At 42.5% G+C, this 19,459-nt stretch overlaps 1 protein-coding gene across 10 annotated transcripts in view; it reads right to left on the bottom strand.

Annotated features, from left to right (window-relative positions):
• Nucleotides 1-728: 728 nt before the first annotated feature.
• The window catches only part of LOC112226961 (ras GTPase-activating protein nGAP), a 94,056-nt gene continuing 75,325 nt past the window's right edge, over nucleotides 729-19,459 (bottom strand). For 8 of the 10 annotated variants that reach the window (XM_024391673.2, XM_024391674.2, XM_024391677.2 and 5 more), the window contains 10 exons: nucleotides 19,158-19,302; nucleotides 18,799-18,943; nucleotides 18,083-18,319; nucleotides 17,684-17,885; nucleotides 9,470-9,669; nucleotides 7,666-8,671; nucleotides 7,343-7,486; nucleotides 6,520-6,722; nucleotides 6,143-6,230; nucleotides 729-1,754 (listed from right to left, as the gene is read on the bottom strand). In XM_024391673.2, the coding sequence (XP_024247441.1) occupies nucleotides 1,587-1,754; nucleotides 6,143-6,230; nucleotides 6,520-6,722; nucleotides 7,343-7,486; nucleotides 7,666-8,671; nucleotides 9,470-9,669; nucleotides 17,684-17,885; nucleotides 18,083-18,319; nucleotides 18,799-18,943; nucleotides 19,158-19,302 (2,538 nt within the window). In that variant the 3' untranslated portion in view covers nucleotides 729-1,586. The remainder of the gene's footprint in view (nucleotides 1,755-6,142; nucleotides 6,231-6,519; nucleotides 6,723-7,342; nucleotides 7,487-7,665; nucleotides 8,672-9,469; nucleotides 9,670-17,683; nucleotides 17,886-18,082; nucleotides 18,320-18,798; nucleotides 18,944-19,157; nucleotides 19,303-19,459) is intronic. The other 2 variants (XM_024391671.2, XM_024391672.2) reach the window with 2 other exon arrangements.

Below are 19,459 nucleotides of genomic sequence, written 5' to 3'. Positions count from 1 at the left end.
GAAGTTTCATCTGACCATAGACTGACAGTTCCATCACACCGACAGCGTTATTGCATTTTGGTAAACTAGAATTACAAGAATTTCCAATGAAAAACTGCGTTTGCCATGCAGCATTGCGTTGCAGAGCATTCGGTGTGGGTCATACATTGGATTTATCGAACGTGTGCGTCAAACTGTATGCGTAGCCGGCTTGAAAGAAATGGTAGCAGAAGGTGAATGTTGAACTTTTGTTGCATACATATCTAGATGCTGCTGCGTACTATTGTGCACAATGATGCTGTCGGTGTGTTAGAAGCATTACTGTTAAAATGCACAGGTGGTGGTACTTCAGGGAGTATTCTGGGTAGAGCAAAATTCAGTTGGTGTGCACTAACCCGAAAAAGGTTGGGAGCCACTGCTCTAGTCTATGGAAATCCCAGACCTAGGGCAACAGCACAACTGCACACAGTTTATGCTGGAACATTGTTCATGTGGGAGGCAACCCATCTGCATAGGGAGACTAGACGTAGATCTGCCACTTCCATCTGTTATTGAGGCCCTCTCATCAGGCTTACAAGTATGTTCCGAATGCCACCTTCTGTGGTTCACTAATTGAGTCACATCTTCCAAAGTAACAACAACCAAATAATCTTTATAAAAGGGGATAATTATGTAACAACTCCACAAAAATGTGCTTTAGCACTGTAGTTAAATTACAAACCATATACAATTAATATAATTGCAAAATATCCACAAAATTATAGGCAGCTTTTATTCTACACAACATTCAACAAGGACAGATATGCAAACATTTACATAAATCAGTTCATATGAGGGAAAGGGGGGGGACAACACTTTTAAACAGTAGTTATTGACATGAAATTGTACAAAGTCATGAGGGTCTTCTTTTGGGATCTTGAAGGCTTGACAGTAGGCGGTACAGAAATAAATACAATTTGCTATTCTGTGGCAAGTTGGTGGAGCGAGATGACTCATTTTGAAGATCCAGTTGGCCTTAAGAACCTGAACTCAAAGACCTATGGTTTCAGCTAGTAATGGGCAAGCAGCATTCAATATACTCAAAATCAGCTAATCAAAACCAATTCAACCCCTAGTTTAAGACAACATTAACAGAAGTTAAAAAATATAAAAAAGTAGGGTTTGAATAACAGTGTGCATAAAACTGTTTTTGGTTTATTTTGCCCTTCCCCTCCTATTATGACAATATGTTTTTAGAGCTATAATTGCTCACTATGTGCTTTTAGCTATTTATTTAAAACAAACCCACTTTATGATATGTACATCTCCTCAATATATATCTTAGAGAAACTGCATTTGTCTGCATATGGGAATAATAATGTAATTTATAAAACACCAATTAACTATTTTATGACAACAGTTGATCCCCGTTTCAGTCTTCAAATGACCCGTCTTTCCAGTATCATCTCTGTACACAACCAATACAAGACATAAGTTATATACATTCATATCTAGACATTCCTTGTAGATGTATAGTACGTACAGTCAAGAGAGAGACAGGTCCTTGGCCTATGTGCATGGAGAGAGTGTGACCACCATCACACCATCTCATTGTGTCTGACTAACAATCAGCAGCTGCTGTTTTTAAACTCTCCGTTCTCAGTGATCGACAGTTTTGTGGGGTTGGTTGGCGAGAGGCCATTGCGCAGGTTCTGCATGCTATAGCGCTCCTTCACCTGTGTCAGGGCACTCATCAGCCGAGAGTTGGCTGCATCCAGAGAGCTTATCCTCTTCTCCTAAAGAGAGAAAGAGAGGAGGGGAAGAGGGACTGAGTGAGGAAAGCATTCACTTTACAGTGGAGAATAGATTAGCAGGGTAAAGCTGAAGGATGACTACGACTCTGTAGATGGTGAAATTCAAATATCACAAGCAAAGTCTGAAATATACCTATTTTTTGTTTAGCAGCCAAAATTATAGATAAAACTAAAAACTCATATCCAAGCATTGCATCATGTTTGTTTGAAAAAAATAAACTATTTTAGATATCTATTCATATACCATTCACAGAGCCTACATGTCAAGTGGTATCACTTTTAACTGAAAACTACTGTCAATTTATATTGTGTAAACACATGAGGATTATTTGTATTCAACCATCTTTAAAAATAAATTCATAAGTAAATAACTGAAATCCCAATTATATGCATAACCCTTGGGACTGAACTGTTCTGTATGATATACTTGATTGTTCCCCCTCCTAGAAGTAGGAAAACGGACTCAGTATGCCCTCTTTGTAATCAGCAACATAATAATGTTTTGTCTCTAACCATGGGCAACCTCATCTAGCCAGGTCATGGCACTGTTCCTGCAGAACTGGGGGAGAGGAGGGAAGGGGTAAAGGGTTTTGGGAGTGACGGTAGCTAAATTAGGAAGGCGGGTGAAACGCATCCAAAGCTGGGGATAACAGACACATCCTCTGCTAAGAGCGCAACTTACAACACACAGTCCTCCTGTAGAGACAGAAATAGTGAACACATCTGAATGTAACGGCGTCATATTTCCAGCCCTGATTCAAAACATACTTTCTTATACTATAACATTGTTTATTTTTAACTATGAGAGCCACTGTGTCTGAGATTAGGTTGACATCAGATATGGAGAAACATGAATTGTAGGGGCGTAGTATACCTACAAAAGTAATGAACATGTATTAGATTATGTTCTACATTTGAATTCTGACTGATGGGGAAATCTGAAAATCAAATTTCAAAAGCAATACCAAACAACAACGACCTCTAGTCTGCACAGGAAAAATGACTTTTTTGGCAGGGAGGCAGGAATGAGTGTCAAGTGCGGTTGCGCTCATTCAAGGCTTGACAGCATTTCCCAAAACCAGAAGACTGACTTTATTACTTGCCTGCTTGAATTACCTCTGTTGCTTTATTGACCTGGAACTCAGTGGAACATAGTGATCAAGTCAACAGGTTCTCTGCTCCAATGCAGAGCAAAAGAACTTCATCTCCCTCCAAATTCCATGTGAATAGTACTTGAAATATAGGCCTTGAAATACATCCACAGGTACACCTCCAATTGACTCAAATTATGTCAATTAGCCTATCAGAAGCTTCTAAAGCCATGACATAATTTTCTGGAATTTTCCAAGCTGTTAAAAAAAACAAAAAAAACTTAGCGTACGTAAACTTCTGACCCACTGGAATTGTGATAGTGAATTATAAGTGAAATAATCTGTCTGTAAACATTTGTTGGAAAAATTAATTGTGTCATGCACAAAGTAGATATCCTAACTGACTTGCCAAAACTATATTTTGTTAACAAGAAATTTGTGGAGTGGTTGAAAAACGAGTTTTAATGACTCGTTTTAATGACAACCTAAGCTGACTCGTTTTAATGACAACCTAAGTGTATGTAAACTTCTGACTTCAACTGTATATCTTGGTTTTCGCATATTGTATTAAACTGAAACATGTTCTTGTATTGGTAAATGTATATTTTTTTATAAAACCCTGTTTGATTGATGTGTATCAAGTCTGGTAATACTTTGCCATTTTATTGCTTATAAGCTTTGTTATCATTTTTTTGTCACAATTTATTACATTTATGGGTCTATAATTAGCAGGGGACCCTCAAGATTTTCCTGGTTTTAATAGAATTTAAATAACAGTTTGATACATGGAACTAGGAAGCACTGAGTTGAATGACGTGTGTTGTCATTTGTGTAAATAGGGGGTGCTACTTTGTCTCAAAATGTTGAATAGAATTCTATGGGAAAGCCATCCATTTCTGGTGCTTTTCTCTGTGCGAATGTTTTAGCAGTATCTAATATTTCTTCTTGGTCGATCTCGTTTTTTTATAATCATTTTTTGTCCGCTGATAGTTGCTTCTGATTTGTTGAGTCTATGGCGGCTATAGGATCCCACTGTTTAATTCTGATTTGTTGAGTCTAAGGCGGCTATAGGATCCCACTGTTTAATTCTGATTTGTTGAGTCTAAGGCGGCTATAGGATCCCACTGTTTAATTCTGATTTGTATACATTTTCATAGAAACTGAAAGAAAGGGTCATTAAATCACATTGTTGTTTCTCATTACTGCCTTTGTAGCTTTAACTTTTAAAATTATGACAGGTTTAGCATGTATTCTTTTTGTGAGAGCTGCGAGATTTTGACCAGGTTTACTGTAATGCTTTTTTTTATAATGGTGCATTTTTAAATGGGGAAAATGATCTTCCCCAAACTTGAAACTGACACGCAGCCTATGAATGCCAGTTAGGCTCTACACCTGTTGTAAAGCGGATTAAATGTGCTAAAATTCAGAAACATTATTTCGCCACTTTAAATTATCAAAACATATAGGGCTATGAACTAGGCTATATTTATTTTATCAATAGATTATTGGGTTTCTATGTCCTGCCATGGTATATACTGTACACAGTGTACAAAACATCCTTCCATGACAGACTGACCAGGGGAATCCAGGGAAAAGCTATGATCCCTTATTGATGTCACTTGTTAAATCCACTTCAAATCAGTGTAGATGAAGGGGAGGAGACAGGTTAAATGATTTTTAACCCTTGAGACAAATGAGACATGGATTGTGTATGTGTGCCATTCAGAGGGTGAATGGGCAAGACACAATTTGTAAATGCCTTTGAACAGAGTATGATAGTAGGTGCCAGGCGAACCTGTTTGTGTAAAGAACTGCAACACTGCTGGGGTTTTCATGCTCAACAGTTTCTGTGTGCGTCAAGAATGGTCCTCCAACCAAAAGACATCCAGCCAACTTGACAACAGTGGTAAGCATCCATGATGGAACGCTTTCGAAACCTTGAACTGGCAAATTGTTTTAGACCTGTCAGCAGAATGTTTGAATTCAACAATGTTTTATATTGACTTTTTCCCCCTCACCTAAATATGATGGACCGCCCGTGAATTCTGAAACATTGTAGGGCAGGCTACAAAAACAAATGCAATTACAGTACTTACAGTAGTAGTTACAGTTCTACATTTGTGTGTTTTGGTTCTACTTTACTTTTTTCATAACTGTTTTATAATACTACTAATATTCATTGCTGCATTATTAGGAAAGCGCACGCAAGAAAGCCATTTTACTGTACTTGTGCACATGTCAATAAAAACGTGTAATTTAGGCCTACATCAAAGTAAAAGACCAGCTGTTAAATTCAACTGCATACAGCGACTATAAAATAGCGCTGCCTATGATATTGCTGAACTTGAAATACATATCTATTTACTTTATTATCTTTTGCCCAATTAAATGAGAGATGTACATGGTGATTTGTTGTATGTCTAATAAGGTTTGATTCTAAAAAATAAAAAAACACAGATTTTCGCTATTCTCACTAATGGCAAATGATTGCATTCTTGTTAATATCTGTTTTTTATGAATACGCTTTTCATCATATCCCACATTTGCACAAAATACCTACTTGCCAGTTTGCAATACAATATTTCAACTGCTAGCAGATGAAAATCCCTGCGTTTTGAATGCACGTTTCATTCCGGAATAATAATCATCTAGACTAGGCCTGATTAGGCAACCATTTGGATCAGTAATAGGTATTTTCTCTACAGTTCACCTGGTCCAGAAAGGCACATTAGCAGGCCTGTTATAGCGAGTATTTTGTCAGGATGTATCAGTGATAACAGATACCATCGGAAAATATGGCCTTCTCATACTTATGCCTGTCAGTCGTGGATCATCATCATTCTCCCAAATCATCCTATATCAGGCAGGTTTACCATGCGCTCTGCCTTCTCTTCTGTCCAAGCAACTTCACCCACTTAGAATCAAGAACGCGTCAATAGAACACGTTTTGGATTGGTTGTCAATGTTTTATTGTCAGAGGGGGGAAAAAAATCACTCACAAAGTGATCCAAACGATGGCACTTTTGTAGTTATCGTTGTAGTGTGAACACTCCTGTCTATTTGAATTAGAGCGATTTCAATTTTTTATCAATATAGTTGGCATTCTTGGTGTGGACAGCCCATAAGACTGAATTCATCTGTTTCCATGGAGAGTAGAATATTATTCGTAAAGGGATTGAACTGAATGGATCTGAATGGTTTTAAGTATTTGTATTATTCAAAACGCCCAGCCCAGGTAGAGTACAGACAAAATGTGTGCAGTGTGTTCTGTTACGATACCTGTGCATCAATGATCTTCTGCTTGGCGTCTATGACAACCTGCATCTCTGTATGGTCTCTCTTCAGCTCCTCCTCTACAGCCATTAACCTGTGAGTGACAGAGCATAGCCACCTCAGACAAATACACATCAAAACTGCATTTCAAATTGAACCCCATCTTTGACCAGAGCACTGTGGACCCTGGTCAAAAGTACTGCACTATATAGGGAATAGGTTGCCATTTGGGATACAGATATACAAGCAACTATAAGCATGCCATTAAGCAGTCAATCTTTCATTCATTAGTTAGTTCAATTATTCATTCACAGGAATTACGACTGAAGCACATGCTCCTTCTTGTCAGCAAAATCCTCCAGAGGGTGCCTAGTAACGCCGACCTGCAGATAATGCTCTTCATCTGATTGTCCTTCTCCTCCTGCTGCCGCCGCAGCCTCTCCTCACTGTCCTCCAGGCGGGCCTTGTACTCCATCAGCAGTTTCTGCATCTGCTGCTCCTGGGCCAGCAGACGTCTCTCGTACTCCTCCAGACACAGACTAGACACCCGCAGGCGCTCCTTCAGCTTGGAGATCTCCTGTTCATACTGGAGGGAGAGAGGCGAGAGACAGAGAAAGAGAGATAGATGGGAAGATAGAAAGAGAGAGTGGGATGGGATGATCGTGTTAGTCATGCCTAAGACAAAGCCAACCTCTGTCTGCCTACACTCTACCCCAAAGCCATTAGACTGCTGAACAATTTGATAAAATCGCCACCGGACAATTTACATTTACACCCCTCCTTTTTGTACACTGCTGCTACTCGCTGTTTATTATCTATGCATAGTCACTTCACCCCCACCTACATGTACAGATTACATCAACTAGCCTGTACCCCTGCACACTGACTCGGTACCGGTGCCCCCTGTACATCGTCTCATTATTGTTATTTTTATTGTGTTACTTTTTATTATTGTCTACTAAGTCAATATTTTCTTCTTCTTGAACTTCACTGTTGGTTAAGGGCTTGTAAGTAAGCATTTCACGGTAAAGTCTACACTTGTTGTATTCGGCGCATGTGACAAAGTTTGATTTGATTTAATTAGCAGGCTCATGTGTTGGACTTGGTAATGAAGAAGACAGCCAGCACTAGCAAATATAACTTCAAAACGTGGACATGTTTTGGCCATCAAACCTTCATTGGCTGTGACTCTGGCTGACTCTTTACCTTCTCTGCGTTCCTGCTGTCCTGGCTGCTCTGATCTGCTGGGGCCGCCTGCTCCTTCTCGTCCTCGTACTGGCCGTTATTCAGCACCCACGCTGCTGTCCTCTCTACAGGTGACATGGTGACTGGCTCTACTGGCGACACCACCTGCACCACCACCATCACCACAGATACCGAGATGTCAATCAAATCTACCCTGAGTGGCCAACACGACTGGCCACACCTTATTTCGGGGGCATTTATCATTGATAATAACAACATAATATATAGGGGTGTCGGAGCTGAGCTTGTGTATCTAAGTGTAGTTCTGTATGCCAGACGAGTACCTGGTGTGGTGTCTGCTGCTTGGCCACGCTCCTGACGGGGGGCACAGGGCTCTCCATGGAGCAGGTGGACTGCTGGTGTGAGTGGCCTCCAGTGCCTGCACCTGGCTGGGCCTGGATGGGGATAGGCATGGGCTCCGTGTTGATGGAGCTGCTGCTGCGCAGAGATGCGCTGTGGGGCAGGGAGTGGGGCGTCCGGGCCCCACCACTCCCCCCGCTGCGGCTCTGCTGCTCCACCCTCACGATGTGGGCTGTACCCGTGCTGTTCTGCCTGGGCACTGCCACAGCGTGGGCCCCTCCCTGGTGGTCCGGCAGGGTGTGGCGGCGCGGCGTGGAGCAGTCCTCGCTCTGCGTGCTCCTCTGGCTGAACTCCTCAAGGCTGCTATTGGACGGGACCCTGCCCCCCTTGTTCCCGCCTCCGAACTCAACCTCTGAGTTGCTGTGGCTGCGGGAGCTATCGGTGCTCAGGTTCTCTGAGCTGGAGCCCGGCTGAAGGGAGTGCACTGAGTGGGAGTGGCCCGAGTGTGTTGTGGAGTGTACTGCTGTGTGTTGTTGTTGTGTCAGGTTGCTAAGGTGATAGACAGGGTTCTGGAAAGAGAGGGGCTGGAGGCTCTTCTGCTGGCTGAGGGATGGGTGTAGGGGCCGACGCACCTGCGGCGCACTCTGTGGGAGGTTGTCCCGTAACGAGGGCTTCTGGTGTAGGGCTTGGTGTGACTGTGGGGTGGTAGCCTGGTGGGGGTGCCCGATAGAGACCTGGGAGCCCACCCTGCTCAGCCTGGGTGGAGCTTCGTGGAGAGGGAGAGGTCCCTGGCCACTCTGGACCATGTGAGAGTCCTGGAGGTCCACCAGGGAGATGCTGCGTCCATTGGGCAGAAGGTTCTCTCTCCCCTCCTTGTCCGAGAAGCTCATGCTGTGGGCGGACGACTGCTGGCCCAGGAGAGGGTTCTTCCCCCGGTGAAGGCCGTCCATAACATGCTCCTGGACTGGGGACTTGATGCTGCGAACCTCACTGCAAAACACACAACACATTAACAGAGAGTTATGAAACCAAAACTAGTACCAGTCCCAAATGGCATCCTATTCCCTATGTCGTTAACTACATTGAACAGGACCATAGGGGTCTGGTCAAAATTAGTGCACTATATATGCCTAGGGCAGGGGTAGGCAACCCTGGTTTTGGAGTGCTGCAGGCACTTCAAGTTTTTGATTTAACCTACCTGAAAGACTAGGTGTGTTGAATTTAGGCAATCAATGAACTGATCAATAAACTAAGTAGCCCAGTTTGGTGCCTAGTTGGGACAAAACCCTGCACTACATGTGGTTCTCCAGGAACAGGGTTGTCTATTTCCTATGCCAGGGCTAGAGTGCCATTAGGGACACAGGTGAAATGCAGCTAACCGTCTTTTCGTTTCAAGTTTAACTCAATGTTCCTTTAGCACCAATATTTACTCTGATCCACTTTAAAGCTGGAAAAACGTCCATCTCAGATTCCCTCATTACCTCTTCAGCTGCTAAAAATAGAAAGTCTCTAGCTGCAGCTTTATTTAGAAAGATCCTAACAGTGAGTCATCTCCAAAATCAATGCACCATAAAACAACCTATCCATATAAACTGCATGAGCATATACCAACATCTCTCAACCTTTTGTATGAAAGCTGAATCTCCAGATTAACTGGCACAAAATCACCAGACGAAACAGCCTTTGAAAAGAACTACAGCCAGAACTACACCACAGAATTAGACCATGCATGGCTGCGTGGTGATTGGCAATATAGTTGCAGCGGTTGTGACCATATTGGAGTCATACCTGTCGGCCGGATCTTCGAATATCCTCTGCAGGCCTGAAGAGACGCTGCCGCTAATATTGTGTGAGGAGCTGTTGTCCTGGAAGCGTCGGAGCTGTTGCTGGATGGGTGTGGGGCTGGACAGAGAGCGGGCTATGTCCCCCAGGATGCGAGGCAGGGGGCCCAGTTTGGCTACGGTCGCCTGCAGGAAGGAATTTTCACCCTGGGTTGCACGTTACCATGACGAAGGCAGCAGCACCAGGCCACGTCACCCAGTATTGTGGAATGAGGATGGCAGAAGGTTTGGAGGACATAGGATTGGCAGGTTGGTTTGTTGGTTGGTTGGCAATGAGAAGCACCATAATGCATTGGTGTTGTTGGGACAGTGTAACCATGGAGACACAGTGTGTGTCAGGCAGAGTAGAAGGGTGGAGTGGAAAAGGAGGGAGGGGTGGGGACAGTAGAGGTAGAAAAAAATTGAGGAGAAAACATAAGGAAATGAATAAATTTGGGGTAAAAAAATAAAACACCACATGCCACTAAATAACAGCCATTCCAAACACAAAAACATGCATCAAGGGCAAACTAATGCAGAAGGTTGTGAGGTAAGAATAAGATGTAGGGAGTATTGAAATGAATACTGTAAAAAACTAGGGTTCACAGAAGAATAAACATACAGTTCATTCAGAAATGATTCACACCACTTTACTTTTTCTAAGTCAAAACTGTAACTAGGCCACTCAGGAACATTCAATGTTGTCTTGGTACGCAACTCCAGTGTATATTTGGCCTTGTGTTTTAGGTAATTGTCCTGCTGAAAGGTGAATTTGTCTCCCAGTGTCTGTTGGAAAGCAGACTGAACCAAGTTTGTTTCTTTTTATCTTAAAAAAATTGCAGATGACAAGCATACCCATAACATGATGCAGCCAACACCATATTTGAAAATATTGAGGAGAGGTCCTCAGTGATGTGTTGGATTTTCCCCAAACATAACACTTTGTATTCGGGAAATTAAGTTAATTTCCTTGCCACATTTTTTGCAGTAATACTTCAGTACCTTATTGCAAAACAGGATGCATGTTTTAGAACTTATTTTTTTGGTCATTTTTGTTAGTATTGTGGAGTAACTACAATGTTGTTGATCCATCCTTAGTCATCTCATATAACAGCTATTAAACGCTAACTGTTTTAAATCCCTGAATTATTTCATTCCTCTCCATCAACTAAGGGTGCCAGTATTTTTCTTTGTGACTGGGTGTATTGATACACCATCCAAAGTGTAATTAATAATTTCACCATGCTCAAAGGAATATTCAATGTCTGCTTTAAAAAAAAACATCTGCCAATAGGTTCCCTTCTTTGCGAACCACTGGAAATCTTCCTGGTCTTTGTGGTTGAATTTGAAATTACCTGCTCGACTGAGGGACCTTACAGATCATTTGTATGTGTGGGGTGCAGAAATGGGATAGTCATTTAAAAAATCATGTTAAACACTATTATTGCACACAGAGTGAGTCCATGCAACTAGTGAAGCATTTTTTTTTTTTAATCCTGAACTTTGTTAGGCTTGCCATAACAAAGTGGTTGAATACTTATTGACTCAAGACATTTAAACTTTTCTAAAAACACAATTTCACTTTGACATTATGGGGTATTGTGTGTAGATCAGTGACACAAAATCTCAACTTAATCCATGTTAAATTCAGGCTGTAATAAAATGTGGAAAAAGTCAAGGGGTGTGAACACTTTCTGAAGCCACTGTAAACATGTAAGATAATCAAACATGCATTTATAAATGAACAAACTCAGGGTACAGTGTAGGAGCCTTGCAGGATTAGGGTTAGGGTGAGTGGTTGCCAGGTGCAGAGAATGAGTGGGTGACGTTACCCTGCTTTAAATCTTCTAGAATCAACATTTACATTTTTAGGGAATGTCATAGTGAAAAGCGTTAGGGGTAAAACCATCCTGGACTGTATAATTCATTTTCCTCTTCTCATAAAGTCACTAACCCTTTAGCCATGAGAGGCTTAATACGCAAGTCAAATCAATGTGGTGTAAGCTGATTAGGCAGACTTTTGTCCAAACACCACTTGATATCATTAGATCATAGCTAAGTCATATGATTAAGACCCATTTACCCACAAAACCATTACATTCAGCACTTTTCAGAATCATAAATGTGTTATTTTAGATTAATAGGCACTATAAAACTACCCTACAAGCCTGCAAATAGTTGTAGTGGAACAGAGAAGGAAAATTACGATAATTGTCGTAATGGTAGCACCACTGCAAGGCATCATTTGCCTTGCATATATACCTAGTAAGGTGCACAATTAGGAGCCTGAACATGTAATTAAAGTACAGCAAGCATTCTGGTTCAGGCTTACTAACGATATGGCTCTGTCCCAAATGGCACCCTATTCACAAAAGTGCACAACTTTTGACCTGAGCCCATGGATTTTGGTCAAAAGTAGTGCACTATAAAGGGAATAGGAAGCCATTTGAGATCCATATGTTAACAGACGTACAGCACCAGTCAAAAGTTTGGACACCAACTCATTCAAGGGTTTTTATTTATTTTTGCTATTTTCTACATTGTAGAATAATAGTGAAGAAATCAAAACTATGAAATAACACATATGGAATCATGTAGTAACCAAAAAAGTGGTACACAAATCTAAATATATTTTATATTTGAGATTCTTCAAAGTAGCCACCCTTTGCCTTGATGACAGCGTTGCACACTCTTGGCATACTTTCAACCAGTTTCATGAGGTCGTCACCTGGAATGCATTTCAATTAACAGGTGTACCTTGTTAAAAGTCCATTTTGGGGAATTTCTCTCCTTCTTAATGCATTTGAGCCAATCAGTTGTGTTGTGACATGGTATGGGTGGTATACAGAAGACAGCCCTAATTGGTAAAAAACCAAGTCCATATTATGGCAAGAACGGCTCATATAAAAAAAAGAGAAACGACAGACCATCATTACTTTGACATGAAGGTCAGTAAAACCAGAACATTTCAAGAACTTTGAAAGTTTCTTACAGTGCAGTCACAAAAACCATCAAGCGCTATGATGAAACTGGCTCGCGTGAGGACGGCCACAGGAAAGGAAGACAGAGATAACTTTGCTGCTGAGGATACGTTCATTAGAGTTAACGGGACATCAGATTGCAGCCCAAATAAATGCTTCACAGAGTTCAAGTAACAGACACACCTCAACATGAACTGTTCAGAGACAATGTGAATCAGGCCTTCATCGCCAAATTGCTGCAAAGAAATCACTACTAAAGGACACCAATAAGAAGAAGAGACTTACTTGGGCCAAGAAACACAAGCAATGAACATTAGACCGGTGAAAGTCTGTCCTTTGGTCTGATGAGTCCGAATTTTAGATTTTTAGTTCCAACCGCCCTGTCTTTGTGAGACGCAGAGTAGGTGAACGGATGATCTCCGCATGTGTGATTCACACCGTGAAGCAGAGGTCGACTGACTAATCGGCAAGGCCGAATAATTAGGGCCGATTTCAAGTTGTTTTCATAACAATCGGTAATCGGCATTTTTGGACGCCGATTACATTGCACTCCACGAGGAGCCTGCGTGGCAGACTGACCACCTGTTACGCGAGTGCAGCAATGAGCCACGGTAAGTTGCTAGCTAGCATTAAACGTATCTTATAAAAAACAATCTTAACATAATCACTAGTTAACTACACATGGTTGATGAAATTACTAGTTTAACTAGCTTGTCCTGCGTTGCAAATAATCATTGCGGTGCCTGTTTATTTATCATTGAATCACAGCCGTGGCGGTGATTTAACAAGTGCATTCGCAAAAAAACACTGTCATTGCACCAATGTACCAAACCATAAACATCAATACCTTTCTTAAAATCAATACACAAGTACATTTTTTAAAACTTGCATATTTAGTTAAAAGAAATTCATGTTAGCAGGTAAAATTAACTAGGGAAATTGTGTCACTTCTCTTGCGTTCTGTGCAAGCAGAGTCAGGGTATATGAAGCAGTTTGGGCCGCCTGGCTCGTTGCGAACTGTGTGAAGACGATTTCTTCCTAACAAAGACTTGCCAGCAGCTCTTCGCAATGCTTGAAGCACAGAGCTGTTTATGACTTCAAGCCTATCAACTCCCGAGATTAGGCTGGCAATAATATAGTGCCAATAAGAACATCCAATAGTCAAAGGTATATGAAATACAAATATATAGAGAAAAATAATCCTATAGCAACTACAATCTAAAACTCATGTTAAAAGGAACCAACAGCTTTCATATTTTCTCATTGAGGCGGCAGGGTAGCCTAGTGGTTAGAGCGTTGTACTTGTAACCTGAAGGTTGCAAGTTCAAACCTCCATGCTGACCCCCGAGGTACAAATCTTTCGTTCTGCCCCTGAACAAGGCAGTTAACCCACTGTTCCTAGGCCGTCATTGAAAATAAGAACTTGTTCTTAACTGACTTGCCTAGTTAAATAAAGGTAAAAATAAAAATAACAAATAAAAATGTTCTGAGCAAGGAACTTAAACGTTAGCTTTTTTTACATGGCACATATTGGACTTACTTTCTTCTCCAACACTTTGTTTTTGCATTATTTATTTGAGACTAAATTGTTTTTATATGTGTAATATATTAAGTTAAAATAAAAGTGTTCATTCAGTATTGTTGTAATTGTCATTATTACAAATATACATATACAGAAATCACCCGATCAATCAATACTTATTTTCCACCATAATTTGCAAATAAATTCATTAAAAATCCTACAATGTGATTTTCTGGATTTTCTTTCCTCATTATGTCTGTCATAGTTGAAGTGTACCTATGATGAAAATGACAGGCCTCTCTCATCTTTTTAAGTGGGAGAACTTGCACAATTGATGGCTGACTAAATACTTTTTTGCCCCACTGTATACACACAGTGTGTGCATATGGCATGAGGTGGTAAGGCAATAAATAGGTCATAGTGGCAAAGTAATGACCTTTTAGCAAATTAACACTGGAGTGATAGATGTGCAGATGATGTGCAAGTAGAAATACTGGTGTGCAAAAGAGCAAAAATGTAAATAAAAACAATTTGGGGATGAGGTCAGTAGATTGGATGGACTATTTACAGATGCAGCGATTGGATAGCTGATGTTTAAAGTTAGTGAGGGAGATATAAGTCTTCAACTTCAGCGATTTTTGCAATTTGTTCCAGTCATTGGCAGCAAATAACTGGAAGGAAAGGCAGTGTTGGCTTTGGTGATGACCAGTGAGATATACCTGCTGGAGCGCGTGCTACAGGTGTGTGTTGTTATCGTGACCAGTGAGCTGAGATAAGGCGGAACGTTACCTAGCAAAGACTTATAGATGACCTGGAGCCAGTGGGTCTGGCGACGAATATGTAGCATGGGCCAGCCAACGAGAGAATACAGGTCGCAGTGTTGGGTGGTATATGTGGCTTTGGTGACAAAATGAATGGCACTGTGATAGACTGCATCCAGTTTGCTGAGTAGAGTGTTGGAGGCAATTTTGTAAATCACATCGCAAAGTCAATCAGAAAGTCAAGGATCGGTAGGATAGTCAGTTTTAGGAGGGTAATGTTTAGCGGCGTGAGTGAAGGAGGCTTTGTTACGAAATAGGAAGCCGATTCTAGATTTAATTTGGATTGGAGATGTTTAATATGAGTCTGGAAGGAGAGTTTACAGTCTAGCCAGACACCTAGGTGTTTGTAGTTGTCCATATATTATAAGTCAGAACCGTCCAGAATAGTGATGCTTTTCGGGCGGGCGGGTGCGGGCAGCGATCGGTTGAAAAGCATGCATTTAGTTTTACTAGCATTTAAGAGCAGTTGGAGGCCACAGAAGGAGTGTTGTATGGCATTGAAGCTTGTTTGGAGGTTTGTTAACACAGTGTCCAAAGAAGGGCCAGATGTATACAGAATGGTGTCGTCTGCGTAGAGGTGGATCAGGGAATCACCCGCAGAAAGAGCGACTTCGTTGATATATACAGAGAAAAGAGTCGGCCCGTGAATTGAACCCTGTGGCACCCCCATAGAGAATGCCAGAGGTCCGGACAACAGGCCCTCCGATTTGACACACTTAACTCTGTCTGAGAAGTAGTTGGTGAACCAGGCAAGGCAGTCATTTGAGAAACCAAGGCTGTTGGGTCTGACAATAAGAATACGGTGATTAACAAAGTCGAAAGCCTTGGCCTGGTCGATGAAGATGGCTGCACAGTACTGTCTTTTATCGATGGTGGTTATGATATCATTTAATACCTTGAGCATGGTTGAGGTGCACCCGTGACCAGCTCAGAAACCGGATTGCACAGCGAAGAATGTGCGGTGGGATTCGAAATGGTCATTGATCTGTTTATTATCTTGGCTTTTGAATACTTTAGAAAGGTAGGGAAGGATGGATATAGGTCTGTAACAGTTTGTGTCTAGAGTGTCACCCCCTTTGAAGAGGGGGATGACTACGGCAGCTTTCCAATCTTTAGGGATCTCGGACGATACGAGAGGTTGAACAGACTGGTAATAGGGGCTGCAACAAGAACGGCGGATAATTTTAGAAAGAGAGGGTCCAGATTGTCTAGCCCAGCTGATTTGTACAGGACCCGGTTTTGCAGCTCTCTCAGAACATCTGCTATCTGGATTTGGGTGAGGGAGAAGCTGGGGAGGCTTGGGCAAGTAGCTGTGGAGTTGCGGAGCTGTTGGCCGGGATTGGGGTAGCCAGGAGGAAAGCATGGCCAGCCGTAGAGAAGTGCTTATTGAAATTCTCGATTATCGCAGATTTATCGGTGGTGACAGTGTTTCCTAGCCTCAGTGCAGTGGGCAGCTGGGAGGAGGAGCTCTTATTCTCCATGGACTTTACAGTGTCTCAAAAGTTTTTGGAGTTCGAGCTACAGGATGAAAACTTCTGTTTGAAAAAGCTAGCCTTTGCTTTCCTGACTGACTGTGTGTATTGGTTCCTAACTTCTCTGAAAAGTTGCACAAAGGGGCATGCTTATTTAAGATGGTGAGGAAATTACTTTTAAAGAACGACCAGGCATCCTTCCAGGATACCTGGGTCATTTCGATTAGAAAGGCCTACTCGCTTAAGTGTTTTAGGGAGCGTTTGACAGTGATGAAGGGTGGTGGTTTGACTGCGGACCCATAGCGGATGCAGACAATGAGGCAGTGATCGCTGAGATCCTGATTGAAAACAGCAGAGGTGTATTTGGAGGGCAAGTTGGTCAGGATAATATCTATGAGGGTGCCCATGTTTAAGGATTTAGGGTGGTACCTGGTGGGTTCCTTGATAATTTGTGTGATTCAGGGCATCTAGCTTCGATTGCAGGACTGCCGGGGTGTTAAGCATATCCCAGTTTAGGTCACCTAACAGAACGAACTCTGAAGATAGATGGGGGCGATCAATTCACATATGGTGTCCAGGGCACAGCTGGGAGCTGAGGGGGGGTCTATAACAGGCGGCAACAGTGTGAGACTTATTTCTGGAGAGATACATTTTTTAAATTAGAAGCTCAAACTGTTTGGGCATAGACCTGGAAAGTATGACAACTTTGCAGGCTCTCTCTACAGTACATTGCAACTCCTCCCACGGAGCTGGTGGTGTGATGGTGCTTCGCTGGTGACACCGTCTGTTATTTATTTAGAATTCAAGGCACACTTAACCAGCATGGCTACCACAGCATTCTGCAGCGATACGCCATCCAATCTGGTTAGCGCTTAGTGGGACTATCATTTGTTTTTCAACAGGACAATGTCCCAACACACCTCCAGGCTGTGTAAGAGCTATTTGACTGAGAAGGAGAGTGATGGAGTGCTGCATCAGATGACCAGGCCTCCACAATCACCCGACCTCAACCTAATTGAGATGGTTTGGGATTAGTTGGACTGCAGACTGAAAGAAAAGCAGCAAACAAGTGCTCAGCATATGTGGGAACTACTTCAAGAGTGTTGGAAAAGCATTCCTCATGAAGCTGTGCAAAGCTGAAGTGTACAAAGCTGTCATCAAGGCAAAGGGTGGTTACTTTGAAGAATCTCAAATATATTTAGATTAGTTGAACACTTTTTTGGTTACTACATGATTCCATATGTGTTATTTCATAGCTTTGATGTCTTCACTACTATTCTACAATGTAGAATATAGTAAAAATAAAGAAAAACCCTGAATGAGTAGATGTGTCCAAACCTTTGACTGGTACTGTATCACTGCTGCCCACTCCAAGGGCTTACTTACCTTGTCCAACTGGGACACCACGTCCCACAGAAGTGAGTGGAGGACCGACAGCTCCCGTCCAAGGTCGATGTAACCTTCAAATCCCGGTGTGTTGGAGATGGTCTCTGGGTTGGAGATCTCTGTGAGGAAACGCATCATACCTGCCCACTCATGCTCCAGGAAGTCATTCATAAATGCCATGTACTCCTCTTTGTTGCCAAACCTTGGGACACAGACAACCAACATTTGTTTAACGTGCTTTCTACTTAACTAGGATTGGCATCTTGTGAACTTGTAAAAGTGATGAAATTAGTTCAGAGGAATTTAGTCCAGGGTGCGCACACAACCAACAATTAGGGTGTCATTTAAGACAGCCGTGATATGTATTCTGCCATGCTACCAGTAAACAGGTAAACCTACTTGGCGAAGTTAGCCAGGTTCTGAATGACCTTGGCGATGAGGGTGAGGGTACGGGAGGTGCGGTCATCGGGGTACTCCTGCATGAGGTTAAAGAGCGAGGGTGACATGATGGCGGGACAGAGGAAGCGGAGGAACAAGGAGGCGCTGATGAGGCGCTTGCTGATGTCCTGGTTCCCTCGGGACAGACACTGCTGCTTCCATGCTGCAAACACCTCCTTCAACTCCCGCGGGAACACACTGGGGAGGCAGAGGAGACAGTCAGGCTCCTTCTCAATTCATCATCTCCCCTCACCTCCTTGTCAAAACGCATTGGAGAAGAATGTCTGAGGGGACCCTCTCCTCGAATATGGTTGAGAAGGACGCAAGGAGATCGAATGAGAGGAATTCCAATAAGACGAATTGAGATCACAAACAGCCTCAGTCATCACAAACAGACACATACCCCACCAAAAATAACCCCCAGGTGGCAGCATGCACTGTACATCCTCACCATATTGAAGCCAAGCCAGATGTTCCACCCAACTATATGACAATCTCTTTAAGAACAACAAGACTAAGCAATTACCCAAAATTTGGAGCCATCAATGTTTGCAGATTTTCTTCTTTAGTCACATTTACAAGGAGCTGGAACTTTTGACTTTCCCTAAGTGGAGGCAAACCAAGGCCCTTTGGCTATATGTGACTTTAAGGCCAGATTGCTGAGAGGCTGATCTCACCAGTAGGAGTTGATGATCTTGCAGAAGGCCAGCTCGCAGCACATCTTCAGGTTGCTCTGGTGCTCAGGGAGCTCACTGGCAGAACACTTCCCCGGGTCCACCTCACAGATCTCATCTGACTCGTACAGTGCTTTGATAAACTCTCCTACAGTACCCAGGAGAAAACACAGACTGGGTTGAAGAACAGTAATACGCCATGGACAAAGAACATGGAACAGTTTGAAAACCGGTCTACCGCAGTTGCAGCACTCTTTGCTACCAAATGTGACGCTGTCTTCAGAACTGCAAAGTTGTAATGTTTACATTTGGGAGGTCTCCACTTTCTACGGTCTCTTCTATAATTAACCATCCCCTCTCACCTAGTGCGTCGTGCAGGTACTTCTGTCCCACCAGTTTGAGGAACTCCTCTATGGCCTTGGTGGCCAGCGTGTTCTCTCTGAATATCAGGACATCGTGGTCTGCACACCGGTCCACCTCTGACATCACCAGGTCTGTCAGGAAGTCCTGGGGAGGAGGAGGAGGATAATGAGGAGGAGAGCAAACTTTGACTGAGATTGCAATGTCTGCAGAGAAGGAAAAACTGCAGTACGGTATTTAATGTCCTAGAGGTGCTAATATTAATGTAGGCAAATAGATGGATACAACTGAATGGGATACCCTG

This window comes from Oncorhynchus tshawytscha, linkage group LG28 (assembly GCF_018296145.1).
Source record: "Oncorhynchus tshawytscha isolate Ot180627B linkage group LG28, Otsh_v2.0, whole genome shotgun sequence".
NCBI lineage: Eukaryota > Metazoa > Chordata > Actinopteri > Salmoniformes > Salmonidae > Oncorhynchus > Oncorhynchus tshawytscha.
This window is presented reverse-complemented; position numbering and strand designations above follow the sequence as displayed.